Source organism: Canis aureus, chromosome 7, assembly GCF_053574225.1.
Source record: "Canis aureus isolate CA01 chromosome 7, VMU_Caureus_v.1.0, whole genome shotgun sequence".
NCBI classification, from domain to species: domain Eukaryota; kingdom Metazoa; phylum Chordata; class Mammalia; order Carnivora; family Canidae; genus Canis; species Canis aureus.
Window position 1 is genome coordinate 6,362,058 of NC_135617.1, and position 16,486 is coordinate 6,378,543.

A 16,486-nucleotide genomic window follows, 5' to 3' on the forward strand; every position below is an offset into this window, starting at 1 on the left:
AAGAATGGAGTTCTGACCCAAGAGAGAGTACAGGAGAATAGGGACTTTCCAGAGAAGGCAGGTCAACATGGCCAATTTCAACATAGACCCATAGGCAGGGAGGAGCTGGGAGGTCCTGGTGTACAAGGCCAGGCACCTACCCTTCCTCCGAGGGACAGTTTGCTTAGGGCATTGAGGAGAGGGGACACTAGGACCTGACAGACCTGATACTGCCAAGTTGCCTGGCTAGTATGGAAGATACTTTGTGACACTGCTGACATCACTGACAGGTGACTGTCACCACAGGTCTCCTTACCTTTATAAAGGAAATCCAGTTAGCTCTTTTTTTCAAGGTCATACCAGGTCCTGCCAAACCCAAGTTCTCTACTTTATCTATCTCAGCATCATATTCTGGAAATGTTTGCATTGTCTGTTGCTCCATGAAGATGCTTTGAAATTTTTGGGAAACCTGAAAAGGATTAAGGAGAGAGAAGTGGAATGCAGAAAAAGTCTCAGATTATAGGCAATTTCAAAAATAGCTATTGATTCCCTTTGGGACAATCTTGGAGTTAAACTAATTAATGAATCATGACTCTGTGACAGTAACAGGCATTGAATGCATATCCTGCGAGGGACAGGTATTAAGTCAGCTCATTACCGTAACTGTGTTGGAAGTGTTACTTGTTCTGAATATCTGTTCCAAAGATTGGAAATTATGTAATATATCTATTTATATGTAAGTTGAGATGGCCCCTAAATGGGAAGTAAAATTGTCCGCCTTTAGAAATACATTCTTTTTTCGTCCACCTGACAAACTAGAAAATCCAAAGGTTAGATAAATCTTGGTCCCAGAATATTGACCAGGATGTTGCTAGAGAGAAGGTTCCAGATGTTGGGATCTGTTCAAAGTTTTTAGGGTATCTCAGCCAATTCCTTCACCCTTCATTTTCAGACCGAGGCTACTAGCACATTCTGTCTTATAAATGCCTCCCACCAAAATGTAGAACACTTCTTCCCTTCTCCAGAGTGGGCCCAGGCTTCCTGAGCCTATGGTAGTACCTTCCTCATTGTACTGGCCATAATACGTTATGATTTCCTTACTACCTGGTAAACTTCTCGAAGGCACAGACTGTGAATCTCAAGAAGGAGCCACATGGCGATGGTTGCACAACAATGTGGATGTAATTAATGCCACTAAACTGTGCATTTATGAATGGTTAAAATGGTCAATCTTATGTATATTTTATTACATACACAAACACACACACGCACGCACACACACAGAACCTACCATGGTTCTGGCACCAACTAGGGGCTTAATAAAGGATTCTGGAATGTGAGAGCAAGTTCAATTTGTCACAGAGCTAAAGATTCTTTCAGTTAATGCTGGTAACTTGTGGGCTGTGCTATGCAATACTACTGCCCCTAGTCATAGGTGTCTGTTTAACATTTAAATGTAAATTTTTTAAAAATCAAAAAATAAATAAAAATAAATGTAAATTCATTAAAATTATATAAAATTTAAATTTTAGTTCTTTACTTACACTACCCACATTTTAAGTGGTTAATAGCTGCATGGTTAACATATTGAACTGTGCAGATACAGATCATATCCAACAGTGCAGGAAGTTCAAGGAGACAGTGCTAGTCTAGGGCTAGGGCAGCAGTATTTTTCTTAGAGTCAAATAATAAATATTTTAGCCTTTGCAGACCATACATAGGTCTCTGTTGCAACTATTCAACTCTGCAGTTGTGGTGTGAAAGCAGTCATAGGTAATATGTAAATGAATGGGCATGGATGAATTTCAATTAAACTTATATAAAAAACAACACAAAACAAAACAGATGGTGGCCTGCAGGCTGTAGTTGGCTGACCCTGCTCTAAGGAATTAGATAGAGAACCAGAATAAACAGTACCCAAATATAAGAACTCTGCCTACACATAAAAAAGAGCTGTTGTAATGTGATTATCCTGTGAGCACAAGCATTGCATATAATACTGTTATAAGAAAGTCAGAAATAGAAACTATCACTATATAAGGGAAACAAGTTGTTCTTTGGGAACAAGTTGGCTCAGCAGCCTCATCTTCTTTTGTTATCATTGACAATAGTCTACTGTGTTATGATTTATTTGTATTATTTTGTATTTATTTGTATTTATCTCATAATACTTGCTGATAATGAGGGTAAAGATACTCCCATAGAAGTGCTCTGTTGTAGGGGTGCCTGGGTGGCTCAGTTGGTTCAGCGTCTGACACTTGGTTTTGGCTTGGGTCATAACCTCACAGCCGTGAGAGGGAGCCCCATGTCAGGGTCTGCACTCAGCTCAGAGTTTGTTTCAGATTCTCTCTTCCTCTCCCTCCTGCTCACACTCACTCTCTCTCTCAAATAAATAAATAAAATCTTAAAAAAGAAAAAAGAAGGGCTCTATTGTAGATAGTGCTCTATTGTAGATAGTGATGAAAAGAAAGGCAAAAGCTAAAACATCATCACTTTCGAAGAAACCTGAGTACATGTGACACCACCAGTTTTAGGAAGCGTAAAGAACCTGTGTTACATACAAAAATAATCCTAGTAAAATCATGCTGGAACAAGCACAAATGGAAGTGAAACCTGAATGTCAAGGCAAGTGATGATAGAGAAGACAGTGGCTCCTTCTTACACAAAGAGCACTCAAAAACATTCAGATTTTATTTTTGCTTGTTTGGATCAATCAGTTTACTATTTTTACCTAGGAAATATACATACTTGCAAATATTATAAGCCCAGAGCTAGAGAAATATCTTTATTGTTGAAGCTCTGGCTGAAAACTTGGTATAATAAACTTGAAGCTGTCTATACATAATCTTATTTTTACCTTTGAAATAAGTTTTAACATGGTTTTTGTTAACATGAGGCTTTTTTAAAGGAAGTGCAACACTGTGTTATAGCAAAGCAGACTGCTTGACTTTAAAAATCACTATGCAATATGAACTCTATTGAATATAAAGCATTTTGCCAATAGGAGAGCTATTATAACACATCATGAGGATCAAAGGGCTCGAGACTCTAGACAACTCCATTATGCAAATCTGCCGAATCTTGGCTACATTTGCATCATCTATTATGGACTCCAACCTACTTTTTTTCTTTAAATTCTGCAGGAAAATCAATCCTGCAATCCCTCTGGATTATATATACAAGGGTCCCAATACTCTTAATAGAGGGGAAGTTCAATTGCCATTCTAAATCTTACCTATTACTATTACAGTTTATCACTCTAGAAACAATTGTGGCAGGATAGTGGTATTTTATGGCAAACAGTAGTATTTTCTTTCACAAACACCTATCTTTGTATTAAGAAAGAGTCCATCAAGTACCAAATTAAGAAGTTCGATTTCCTGAGCAGCATCCCTCAGCTCTTCCAAGTCATAGGGGATATTGAAATGGGAGAGCAGAACCCCCAGCTGAGGTGTCAGTTCTTCTCTTTCAGTCACGTGTTGGGGCAGGAAAAAAGCAGCTTCTCTTCTTGTCAGCCCTAAAAACCCAAAATCAAGAGCATGAAGACGAATAAGCACTAGTTGGGGAGAGAAAATGGAACGTCCTTTGAGATAACTGGAGGCAGGATCTCCTCTGCTAAAAGAAAGGGCCATTCTGCTTTACCCAACATCCTCTGCCATAATTTACAGGCTGTGCCACATTGGGCTGTGCCTATCTGACAAACTCTTGAGGCTGGCTTTCTGAGGGAGGGAGCAAGGACCAGTCTCTGTCACATGGCCTATAGGAGAAACCCACCAGATCCTTTGGAGAATGACTTAGTGGGAGCAGAACTACCTATATTCCTTTGTGGTAAACTAAGAGAATGATTTATAAATTAACCAGAAAATTAGAAGGTGAGACTTTATCTCCTTTTGCCTGGTTCACTCTTGTTCATTTCTAAAGACTCATTTTGGACTCGTTTCCTTTGAGATGCCTTCACTGATTCCTCACAACCAGGTTGGCTGTCTGTTCAGGTGCTCCTGTGTCACTCTGTACACATCCCAAGCAAATATGTCACTCAGAGTAGAAACCTAATTAGGTTTCTTAGTCTTCTATAACACAAGATAAGGGCAGGAAGACCATTATATTGATTCACACAAGGAAATTATTTTTTTATTTATCAAAATTTTTAAATTTAAATTCAATTAGGCAATATAAAGCACATCCTTAGTTTCAGATGTAGTATTCAATGATTTTTCAGTTGTGTAAAACACCTGGTATTCATCACATCACCTGCCCTCCTTAATGCCCATCACTAAATTATTTCATCCCCCTACTCACATCCCCTCCTTCAATCCTCAGTTTGTTTTTTATAGTTAAGAGTCTGTCATGGTTTTTCTCCCTCTCTGATGACTTCTCATTTAGTTTTCCCTCCCTTACCCTATGGTTGTTCTGTGCTGTTTCTTATATTCTACACATGAGTGAAACCATATGATAATTGTCTCTCTCTGACTGACTTATTTCACTCAGCATAATACCTTTCAGTTCCATCCACATCTATGTAAATGTTAAGTATTGGTCCTTTTTGATGGCTGAGTAATATTCCATTGTATATACATACCACATCTTCTTTATCCATTCATCTGTCGATGGACATCTCAACTTTTTCTACAGTTTGGCTATTGTGGGCATTGCTGCTATGAACATTGGGGTGCAGGTGCCCCCTCAGATCACTACATTTGTATCTTTGGGGTAGATACCTAGTAGTTCAATTGCTGAGTTGTAGGGTAGCTCTATTCTTAATTTCTTGAGGAACCTCCATACCCGTTTAAAACATGTAATATTAAAACTTAAAAGAGGTCTTAGACAAAACTTAATCTGAAAGGTTTATTTTGAAGATGAATAAATTGAAGCCCAAAGAGATGAAATGACCTAAACATGCAGGTTCACAGTGAAGCCATGACAAAAACATGTCCAGAACCCAATACTCCCAACTTGAAGTTCATTGCTTCTTTTTCTATTTTCCAGTTATAAAGATGAAGATAATAATGGCTAAGAAAAATACTTATTTTTTCCATCAGAAAATATTACCTTAATACTTATTTATTAAGAAGGTATAACTTCTTGGTATATAGAAAAGCTTTAAGCAAGATCATGTGACAAAATAACACATGTGCAAAACCACAATCTTCTTTCTCCACATTATCCTAGTGGAAAGAAGACTAATTTCTTACCTGAAATGCTGGTATTCACCGGGCCCGGAGATGCACAACCCCGGATGTTAGGGTCGATGTCATTGACCCAGACCCTTTCATTCTCCTGATCAGCCTCAGGACCTTCATTGACAGCTATATTCAACACTTTGGAGATAGGCAAATACTGGATGGACTACAGAAAAGCACAACCAAGAGGCTAAAAGTCAACTCAATTCTCACAGAAGCTTTCACACTTAGGCTCAGGAGCAAACCTTTGCTTTGATAGAGGAGAAGGAGGCAGAGTTGGGCCTTAGTAACCTGCTCAAACATAAGGTGCTGAATCTAGACCTGAGAGACCTGTTACAATCACCAATGCTAAGCAACATTAACCTCCAAGCATATTTACATTGATCAAGCATCCATAATGGATGATGACAAGACATTGTGTGAGGTGCTAGTGATATCAAGAAGAGTAAGTAGTGGGACCAACCTCAAAGAGTTTACAGCTTAGTGGGGAATGGGGACTTATGAGCAGAATGTTACTATACACATGACTGGGGAGAGAGGTTTCAGAGGGAGACACTATGGTGACTAACTAGGGAAGGCCTGAAATTAGGAAGATGGCCAGCTTTCTGGTTTGGATAACTGTATCTTATCACTGAGATAAGCCATAGAGGAGCAGGAAAAGATTTAGGTGGCAAAATAATAATCTTTCCAAAATGAAAATATGATCACATCACTCATTTCTGATGTCTCTAGCCTAGCCTCCTCTGTGCGTCTCCTCTGTGATTCTCTGTACTTTGTGCTTATACTTATTCTCTCTTACCATATTGTATTTCAGTTGACTATTTACTTGCCCATTTTCCTACCAGCCTGGGACCCAGTTACTTTTCAGGAAAGACCATGTTTTTGCTTCATGGCCCTGACACGTACCTGGCATATATTAGACCCTCATTAGACCCTAATTAGATATTGCTGAATTAAAAAGTGGGTCTAAATTGAACATCATAAATTCTGAACAAGCTGATGAAAACAAGAACTTGCAGAGTGAATATGAAATAATATAACAGAGACATCTTTGAGAAAACTAAATTAACGGAGGAGTAGTTTCATTAAAGCAAGCTTTCAGAAAAAAAGTTTTCAAAAGTTTCAAAGAAAAAAGCTAATGACTCATTATTTTCCTGTCATTTGTAGGGTAAGTAGAATACAGAAACAGTGACAATCCAAAAGTAGTTGACAAATGTGAATAAACAATGCTAACCATCATGGGAGGGCACCACATCATCACATAACTATGTTTCACACACCTGTAGGTAGTGGTGAATAGTCCTGAGTGAATGTAGGTGACACACAAACCACTTTGTATAAATTGTCAGGTCTTCTTGTGTCACTAAGTTAGAAGGATTATTTTTTCCCGTAAGGAAATTTTCTCGGGCAACAGACAATCTTTCAGCTCTCTGAAGGGCATCATTGTACTCCTCCATAATGTAGGCAACTTGTTTCTGTTTAAAAGTAATGCAGAGACAGAACATGGTTATTTGCAAGCCTTATTCTCTTGGGTCATTTGCTTCCAAGCATAGGGTAATGCTATTTGGGAGCCAAATAAGAGGCTCCTGGAATATCAAAGATCTTTCACATTCTGAATTTGACTGATAATAGCAGTGGTCACATTCTTAGGAGAGAGAGACTTTAGCAGTCAGTGCATACAGATGTTTGGTAACTGAGGGTGGCTTCATAGCTGTTCAACTATAGCAGAAGAGGCCAAACCCATGAAGAAAAATGCATTTTTTATCATACAAAGTTTCCTTCAAATCTCATCCTTAAAAATAGGTGCCATTATCTTCTGCCACTGGTAGAAGAGGCAAATAGGTGCATCCATTAGTTCCTTTCCCATCTTTAGCCATGACTTAAAAAAACTGACAAGATACACTATTGGTAAGAATGTAAATTGGTACAGCCCTTATGGAAAACAGTATGGAGAGTCCTCAAAAAATTAAAATAGGAATGCCATATAATCTATGGTATATCTCTGGGTACATATTTGAAGAAAACAAAATTAGTATCTTAAGGAGATATCTGTATTTCCACATCTACTGAAACATTATTCCCAATTGCCAAGATATGGAAACCATCCATGAGTCTGTTTATGGATGAGTGGATAAAGAAGATGTGGCATATATAGTGGAATATTATTCAGCTATGGGAAAGAAGGAAATCCTAACACTGCGACATTAAGAATGGACCTGGAGGACATTATGCCAAGTGAAATAAGTAAGACAGAGAAAGACAAATACCGAATGTTTACACGATGAATTAAAAAAAATTGTTAAACTATAGAAACAGAGAGTAAAACAGTGGTTACCAGGGGCTGGAGGGTGGGGAAATATTTGGTCAAAGGATACAAATTTGCAGTTATGAAGGATGAATAAGTCTAGAGATCTAATGTACAGGTATAATGACTATATTTAATAATATGTACTGACAAATGTATTGACCATTTTGTTTCACTATAAAAAAAGAGCCCACAGATTCTATTTCTAGGTTTCCTACCTTGTAAAAAGGATAAAGTTGCTCCATAATCTTACTGTGCTGGCAAAACCTCTTCCATCTAAGCATGTGTAAATATTTACTCTGGGCCAGCTGGGTAATTCTCTCTGTATAATACTTTAACAAAAACAACAATAAAAATTAACACTTAGAATACAATTATAGTACAAAGACTGAATTAAGTTTTAGGAACACTAACAATAGGAAAATCAGTCTCTGGTTGTTTCAGAAAGATAGATTTTTCTACACGAAGATCATAAAATTAAGAAACCTAGCTTAAGATATCATTAAATTTAAATAAAGAAAGTATGTATTTCTAAATCTATATAATCTGTTGCCAATCTAACAGACTACAGTTTCATTTTTCAGTTAGTGAACAATTTTACTAGTGACATAATAGCCTGCACAATTATCTAAGACTAAGCTCAAAATTTCTTAAAAACTGAAGTTATGAGTCTAAAAAATACACAGCACATTACAGGTAAGATTCCAGCTTTTCATCTTAGACTAGAAATGTTATTTGGATTTAAAAATAGTTAAATAAACCTACCATTTTTGAATGTTTCATTTATGATAATAAATATAATAATGGCTATGATGGAATAAGTAGGACCAGATTTATCATTCTATCATAAACAACTAGAAAATAGGACAAAATAAACAAGACAACTATCTTCTGACATAAGACAACTCACAATGCAGGACTGTGGTCTTTGAGAAAAGGGAAACAAATGAAATGAGCTCTACAACTACCTCGGTTTTCTGCCTGAAGAAGGCAGTTTCTAAACAAGGGAGTAAGAAAGGGAATCCCAAGCAGAGCACAATAGTCTTTCTGAGTTAAGTAGAAAGACATCAAAGCTTAGGAGATCGAGTCAGCTGGAGTTTGCAGGACAGAGTACTGGAAAGGGGGATATTATGCAGAGAAAGGCTCCAAAAATCTGCATAGAGATCTCTTCGAGTTTTTTTGCTATTAAGCTATGCATACAGAGGGTGACACTCCATGAGGCCATGCAAAGAATGACTAGGGAACTATATGCTGAATAGATCTCACAGTTTATTAGGGACAAGAGATGTTCAAGTTTTAATCACACAGAGTGAAGAGTCCTCATTGAACACCTGACACATTCAGTGTAGACACCAGAAGAGTCACACGTTAGTAATAAGGATAAATGACCCTAAGTGAATGTTACTCTAAATCTGATCTAATAAAGCTTGACATCAAGTCTTGAAAGTATGAAACTGATGTACAACTTAAATGTCTGTCATAATAAAGTCCAATACTCTCTAAAAGAATCCCCCAAAAATCAGCATTCAAAAATGTAAGATTGCAATGTCCAATGTAGAAAAAAAATTACTAGACACACAAAGAAGCAGGAAAGTGTGACCCAAAAGCAGGAGAAAAACTAATGAAGAGAAACAGACCCAGAAATGGCACCAGTGGTGAAATTAGCAAACAAGAACTTTAAAAGAGTTATTACTAACATGCCCAGCCTGTTCAGGGATTAAAAGGAAAATGTGAACATAATAAGGAGGGAAATGAAAAAAATATCAAAAACAGTCAAATAGAACTTCTACAAATGAAAACTATAATATGCGAAATGAAAAATTCATTAGATGGGCTTAACAGCAGTTTAATAGTACAGAAGAAAAGATTAGTGAACTTGAAGAAACTACAAGATGAAGCACTGAGGAAAAAAAAAAAGACTGAAAATAAATTAACAGAGCTTCATTGACTTATAGAATGATATGAAGTGATTTAACAAATGTGCAATTGGAGTCCAAGAGGAAGGAAGGAAGGAGATGGAAATTATATTTAAAGACATTATATTTGAAAAATTTAAAAAATTGATGAAAATTATAAAATCACAATCCAAGGAGTTCAGCCCATTCCAAGCAAGAGATACACCAAGAAAAACTCATCAAGGAACATACAATCAAAAAACTTAAAACCGTTAAGAGAAAATCTTAAAAGCAAACAGAACAGAAGGGCACATTGTGTTAGGAAATGGAAACTAAGCAGGCCAGAAGACAACGGAGCAACATCTTCAAAGTGATAAAAGAGAAAAACTATCAACCTAGAATTTACTTTGAACAAAAATATCTAAAATGAAGGCTAAATAAAGACATTAAAAAAAAAAGATAATTTATCCCTGGCAGATCTGTACTATAAGGAATGTTACAGGGCAGCCCAGGTGGCTTAGCAATTTGGCGCCTGCCTTCGGCCCAGGGCGTGATCCTGGAATCTCAGGATGGAGCCCCGCGTCGGGCTCCCTGCATGGAGCCTGCTTCTCCCTCTGCCTGTGTCTCTGCCTCTCTCTCTGTCTCTCAAGAATAAATAAATAAAATCTTTATAGAAAAAAAAAAAGAAATGTTACAGTAAGTTCTTTAGGCAGAAGATAAATGACATCATACAGAAACTTAGGCTATACCAAGGTTTCTCAAATTCAGCATTATTGACATCTTGGGACAGGACAATTCTTTGTGGTGGGCACTGTCCTGTGCATAGTTGGATGTTTAGCAGCATCCATGGCCTCTTCCCACTAGATACCAGTAGCAATCTGCTCCTCTCCCCAAATTGTGACAACCCAAAATGTCTCCAGACTTCACCAAAGGTCCACCATTTCCACTCTCCCCTTCTCTCCATGAGAATCACCCATATACACAAAAGAATGAAGAATGCCAGAATAAGAGGGAAAGAGAATGAATTTTGAATGAAGATAATGACGAAAGTTTCACTTGCAAATAGAATCTCAACATCTTTTATTTCTTTGTGATTCATTTATTCATTCATTGCTAACTAGTTGCTAATGAACTAATTTGTATGCCTAATGAGGATATAACTCATAACACAAAAGAACAAAGAATCTAAAAATCAAAACAACATACCTATTATAAGAAATTTAGAAAATATATAAAAATAAAGAGGAAATTCATTGTTCTGCCATCCAAAGACAGTGATTGATAACATTTTGATCTATGTCCATCAAGTGGTTTTTCTACATATCATGTGACCATTATTATGACACTTTTGTTATCTAATATTATATAATAATTTCTTTTATTTAAGATTTTATTTATTTATTCATGAGAGACACACAGAGAAAGACAGAGGCATAGGCAGAGGGAGAAGCAGCCTCCTTATGGGGAGCCTGATACGGGACCGGCCCAGGACCCTGGGATCAGGACCTGAGCCAAAGCCAGATGCTCAACTACTGAGCTACCCAAGCGTTCCAACATAATAATTTCTTAGGCTAAAAAATGCTGAATGATAGAATGATATTCTATCAAGTATCATATTGTTTTTCTTAAATATTTCTCCTAGTGTTAGATATGTAGGTATTTCTGATTTTCCCACTTTTATTATAATGCTGCAGTAGTAATCTTTATAGAAAACTTTTTCTACCACATTTTGAGTTATTTTCTTAAAAGATATTTCCAGAAATATCTTTCTTAGCTAAGCCAACAACTTTTTGAGGGCTGAGACTTTCCTAGTATTGTATTGCCTCATAATACCAGTATAAGGAGTAATTGATAGAAACTCAGTCAATCATTTTGTGACTATAACTAAACTGAACTGAACTAGGAGATATCAGAGACATGGGTCTCTAACAAAGAAGAGAATGTATACTAATCAAGTGCTGCAAACTACACAGGTAGAGAAAATCCTCCCCTAGCCAAGTATATACCAGAAAGCCAACTTTGTTCATACGTTTCTATCAATTTCCAGATCTGTTTTTCACATTGCCACATGACTCTTACCTGCAATAGAAGCAAAGGTAAATTTTCAGGGGTGTACTCTCTTCTTAGACAGCTCTCTAGCTCCCTCTGCATGACATCTGCTTGAACAACAAGGGGCTTTGACTCTGCCACCTGAGCCCACGGCAAGAGAAGGTAAACGAAAAGAAGGAAGTAACATTATCACTGTTTATGACAGCAAATGACATACAGTTTCTGATAATTTTTACACATTATACTATCATACTTCAGTTTCCAAATAACAAATTTTAATATCACAAATCAAGAAACTAAAAATTTTAAAACCTCACAAAAAGTAGAGATCTCCAAAGAAGTAGTGGCCTGCTCTTGATCTAGCAGTGATCTAGCTGTTTTGTTCTCATAACACTGTCAATAACATCAGCTGGTTGTTTGCAAAAAATAAAGTTTTCCTGATAAATGTTTCCAGAAAGTTAGCAAAATGCAACTATTGTATTATGATACTATTGTATATTACAATTACACTCTCCTACTTACCTGTAAGGTTTTCTTTAGAGCCAGTTCCCTTTCTCTTCTAAAGTAAGAAATGTCTTTTGGTATTTGAACAGAGCTGTAAAAAGATTTATGCAATAGAAGCTGTAATTATAGAAACTGTCATAAGCCAAATTATAGATAAGGCCCTGATTAATTTGTAACTTCACAGCTGCTCATTTCTAAATAACTACGTCATATTATATTGGATTGTTGAGAGCATGTAAAGATCACATCCTTCTTAGTCTGAATCTGTCTTGTGTATACCTCATGTTTGCTAACATTTTCCTTGGGCCAATTTTCCTCTCCTTTGCCGCAAACATGGTCTTTCTTACTACCAGTGATTTACCTATTGTCAATCCTTGAATACAGAAAGAGGCACAATGGTGGAGATTTTTCTTTCCCACACCTGTACTTTTCCAGTAACCTCATCTCTAACAGGTACTGTGCTTATCAGACATCTATCTCATCCCACATAAAACTAGTGTCTTATAATTTTAACAAAATGTTTTTATTTTTGTGTTCTTGCTAATTTATCAAACATGAACTGCTTTGCAATTTATTTTAACGAAATTCTTTTGTCCGAGCCTAGTTAAAAGGAGTTGTTTGCACCATGGGCTCTGACATGAGAAGGCACAAGCAGCACTGCTGTGGGGCCCAGTAATGGCATGGGACCCTGTGGCAGGAAGAAGGGAGCTTCCCGCATTTGGGGTAAGATATACCTCAAGGCTTGACAGCTTTAAGAAATTAGAGGACAGCACCCCTGGTGTGGACATCACTGTCTTAAGATGAAACTCTGCAAACATTGGCAAGGAAGCCACAGCAGGTAGCTGTGAAACAAATGTAAGAAACCACCTAGTGATTTGAGAGGGATTTTGGGCAGCAAAATTTAGGTTAATATTGTTCGTATGATCCTATTAATCCTCCTGGGTAAGTTTTAAGGAAAGATGAAAATACTTAATTTGTATACTTGTCGGCAGTTCCCCTCACTGGGGGCAGTGGTCCTGTGAAAAGACCAGTCAGGAGGTCCCTCAGTTGCAGGAGTTGAAGCAATTCATTGAGCCATTTGTGTTGAATTTCCAACTGAAGTTGGAGATAATGCCTCCCTTATCTCTTCATGTCTTGGCTTTGATAAAAAACAATAAGGCAAGCTCTGAAAGGGTCTTAAGAGGAAAAGCATTACTAAATCAAAGCCATAATTTCTGTGATTACTGGGTACCTGAATCCTGGCTGCAGCCTCATGGAGGTGGAGAACGGATAACTGACTAGAAAGGGTACAGGCAGTCAGGGAAACAGAGGAGCCCATCCCTTTTCTGCCCTCTTATCTTCCAATTTCTCTGGCATGTAAAAGATTGAGCAGTGTCCTGGGCTTGGCTGCCAGACCGTCTCTTAGTCAAATAATGTTTTTCATTTGTTAATCTCGAAGTGCCCATGAGTGAGATTGGTGGTGAGTATGTCAATGCACAAAAAGAGATTGACCTATTTGTTCATCAGGTATTGTTTATTCAATATTCATTCACTAGTTTATTCATTCAGCAAGCAATAATGAGACACTTAACCATTGCAAAGACTTGGGCTTATGGTGATAAATTGACAAAAGAATGTGGAAAAGAAAAATGACCAAGACACTATTATCCCACAGTTCTCAATAAATTTTTTCAATCTAGTGGGGAATGAAAATGCTAGAGTGATCATTAGGGTGGACATTTTACATTTTCCGTGGACTCCAGAACCTAGTGCAACACCTGGCAACCAGAAGTTGCTCAGTATTTGTCAGATTAATAGGTAGATTCTTGGGCAGCCCTGGTGGCGCAGCGGTTTGGCGCCGCCTGCGGCCCCGGGGTATGATCCTGGGGACCCCGGATCGGGTCCCATGTCAGGCTCTCTGTGCGGAGCCTGCTTCTTCTCCCTCTGCCTGTGTCTCTGCCTCTCTCTGTATATGTCTCTCATGCATAAATAAATAAAATCTTAAAAAAAAATAGGTAGATTCTTTCACAGGCCATGTTTAGTGGTTTGGGGTAGTAGAGAAATACAAGTATCCAGAGATTCTAAACGATAAAAGAGACTTCAGGAAGCCTATCTTAGGACAATGTACAAAGAGGAGCCAGTTGTTTGACACCAGTTATTTAAAATGTAACAATAGCGACTGTAACTTGATCTTTGTATGGTGTCTTCCAGTTTTCAAAATGCTTTAATGTTCATTATCTCACTTGATCCTTAAAAGATAGGCAAGGTACACATCTGTAACCTCATATTTCACAGAAAGAAACCAAAGTTGAGAGAAATTATGGCTTGCATGGTTGCATTACCTTTTCACTTCATCATAAATCTTTGATTTGCTTCCTACACCCAATGGCTTTAAATACCAAATTATAAAACACACTCATACCGGTTCCTCAGAATCATCTTTGGAGTGAGGTAGTAATGCACCTCCTTACTGCTTCTTCTCCTGATCTTCCCTCTCCCACCCTTATCATCCACACTGTTTACTCAGCTACTCAACCTAACAAGGACCTCCTATTGTTCCTCTTGATCAATTGAGGCACTAACAGAAATGGAGGGATTTTAAGGTCCTGAGCTCATTAGACTTGCAACTTTGGGGCTGATCTGGTTACTCTATTTCTCTAAAAGAGATTGCTATCATTGGCAGCATTTACCTACACAAAAGCTCCTAATAAAACACCATTTTGCAGAACTCATTAGCAAACACCTAGCATTATTTCAGTTTCTGTATTTCTCTTCAAAATCAAGGTCAAATTCAATTAAATACTTGTGGATTAAATGAGACCTCTTTTCAATGAGTATGATTTATATGATAGCTTCTGGAACTTTAAGGCAATGGTATTTGTGAAATGTAAGAGCACTTTTCTATTTTCTTTGGGAGGACATTGCCTCTAAGTGCCTTGGCAATTCTAGAATTAGGGAAAACTTATAGGCAGCCATAAAATCTGAGCTTGAGATAAGACTATTTGTCTATATAAAAGAAGAAGAAGAATCTGATGAAGATTATGGGATGAAAGTGGGGACTAAAGCCCCTGAAGACCATGCCTTGTCACTACTACTATTTACCTGTAAGCTCGATGAGTCTCCCGTTCTTCTATCTCAGACTTCAGGTCAGTCAGGTGCATAGCCAGTTCTTTTTCTAACTGCTGGATCCTTTCTGTGGAAGCGATCTTATAAATTTCATCCATGATTTGCATTTACTACTTTATCCCTGAAAAACAAGAGTACAAAGCTTGTTTGTCTTCCTTCAAGAAATCATGTCAACTTTGTGAAACTGTATGCTTTTGCAACTTGGGGAAACAGGCTGACTAGCCTGTTGTCATTATGATTTAATTACCATTTAGTAAAAAGTAGAGGAAAAAAGAAATTAGAACCTCCATTGACCATTCCTTAGTTTAGCCGAGTTCGTGTTCAGAAACATCTGCAAAACAACTCTGATGATGGTGGTCTATTAAAATGAGAATGCATCCCTCTGGCCCAACCGCTTTAGTGTTTATAAGGCTTGTGGGAATTACACATTAAGTGCTATTAATGTTGGTTAAGGCTTTCTTCTACTATCACTTCAAGTGGAACAAACAATAGGTGTGTGCAGGATCCCTCTAATGCCTAGAACACTTTACCATAAGCTTTTTGATGGCATAAACTTCTGAGTTTATGGGAGACTATATTGAGTATGGAAAGCAACCTAATATGATCATGATCCTTGCACTTTGGAGTTTGGAAGAGAATTATACTTAAGCTTTTAAACGTGTTTTCTTAATTTTGAATGTTTATATTTGGTATCTGCTTTTACCATTAAATAAAATAGTTGATAATCCCCCCAGCCCTATCCTCACCCAGTTCACATACAACACAGTTGTTTACTGAGTACTTTGTGTCAGTATTCTAATTAACAACATAGATAACTGCATGACCCAGAATGGGATCCTTGAGTTGCAGGGAATGCAGAAGATGATGCGTTTTCTGTGCTACTGCTGCCCTCACTTGTCCTGGACAGGTGGAGTAAAATAACTCGGGTTACATTAGAGAGGTTTAAAATATTTAACCCTTCCCTTCTTCCTTTGACATTTTTTCTAGGTTTCCATTTTCCCTTTTACAGATACTCCACTTTCACAAGTTAATCTGCTATCATTCCCAACAAATAATTAAGCTGTAGAGATGTTTTGTGTAGAGGCTTTCTTTGGGGCCTATTCATTCTTTTTATAAACATTAAAAATGGAAATGAACATTCATGCTCAGTCTAGGTTGTGAACCTGCTGAGTAATGTATCTGTCATGTTTGGCACACTGCTGGCGCTCAATAAAATGCATTGTTGTTCTTAGTAAAAGCAAAATGTTGTTATGAAAAATGTCTGCCACTTGGCAGTGTCCTTTCAAGTTGGGCAAACAGTTAAACAGCTGCCTTAACAGCTGCATTCCAATCAGCAGCCAAGAGTGGCAGCTACATAGACTGGCTGATTCTTCTCCCAAAGGACGGACACTCTGCCTTCATTTCCTGATCAGTTTCAGCACTTCACAGCTCAGAAATGAGAACATTTAATCCTGCACCGTTTAGCTTAC

At 37.6% G+C, this 16,486-nt stretch overlaps 1 protein-coding gene across 1 annotated transcript in view; it reads right to left on the reverse strand.

Moving 5' to 3' along the window:
- LOC144317014 (uncharacterized) overlaps positions 1 to 15,149 on the reverse strand; it is a 140,085-nt gene extending 124,936 nt beyond the window's left edge. Inside the window, exons 1-8 of the mRNA XM_077902844.1 lie at positions 14,994 to 15,149; positions 11,931 to 12,003; positions 11,439 to 11,549; positions 7,683 to 7,796; positions 6,440 to 6,634; positions 5,172 to 5,325; positions 3,339 to 3,496; positions 296 to 448 (exon numbers count right to left, since the gene is read on the reverse strand). Of these exons, the coding sequence (XP_077758970.1) occupies positions 296 to 448; positions 3,339 to 3,496; positions 5,172 to 5,325; positions 6,440 to 6,634; positions 7,683 to 7,796; positions 11,439 to 11,549; positions 11,931 to 12,003; positions 14,994 to 15,124 (1,089 nt within the window). The 5' untranslated portion in view covers positions 15,125 to 15,149. The remainder of the gene's footprint in view (positions 1 to 295; positions 449 to 3,338; positions 3,497 to 5,171; positions 5,326 to 6,439; positions 6,635 to 7,682; positions 7,797 to 11,438; positions 11,550 to 11,930; positions 12,004 to 14,993) is intronic.
- Positions 15,150 to 16,486: the final 1,337 nt, after the last annotated feature.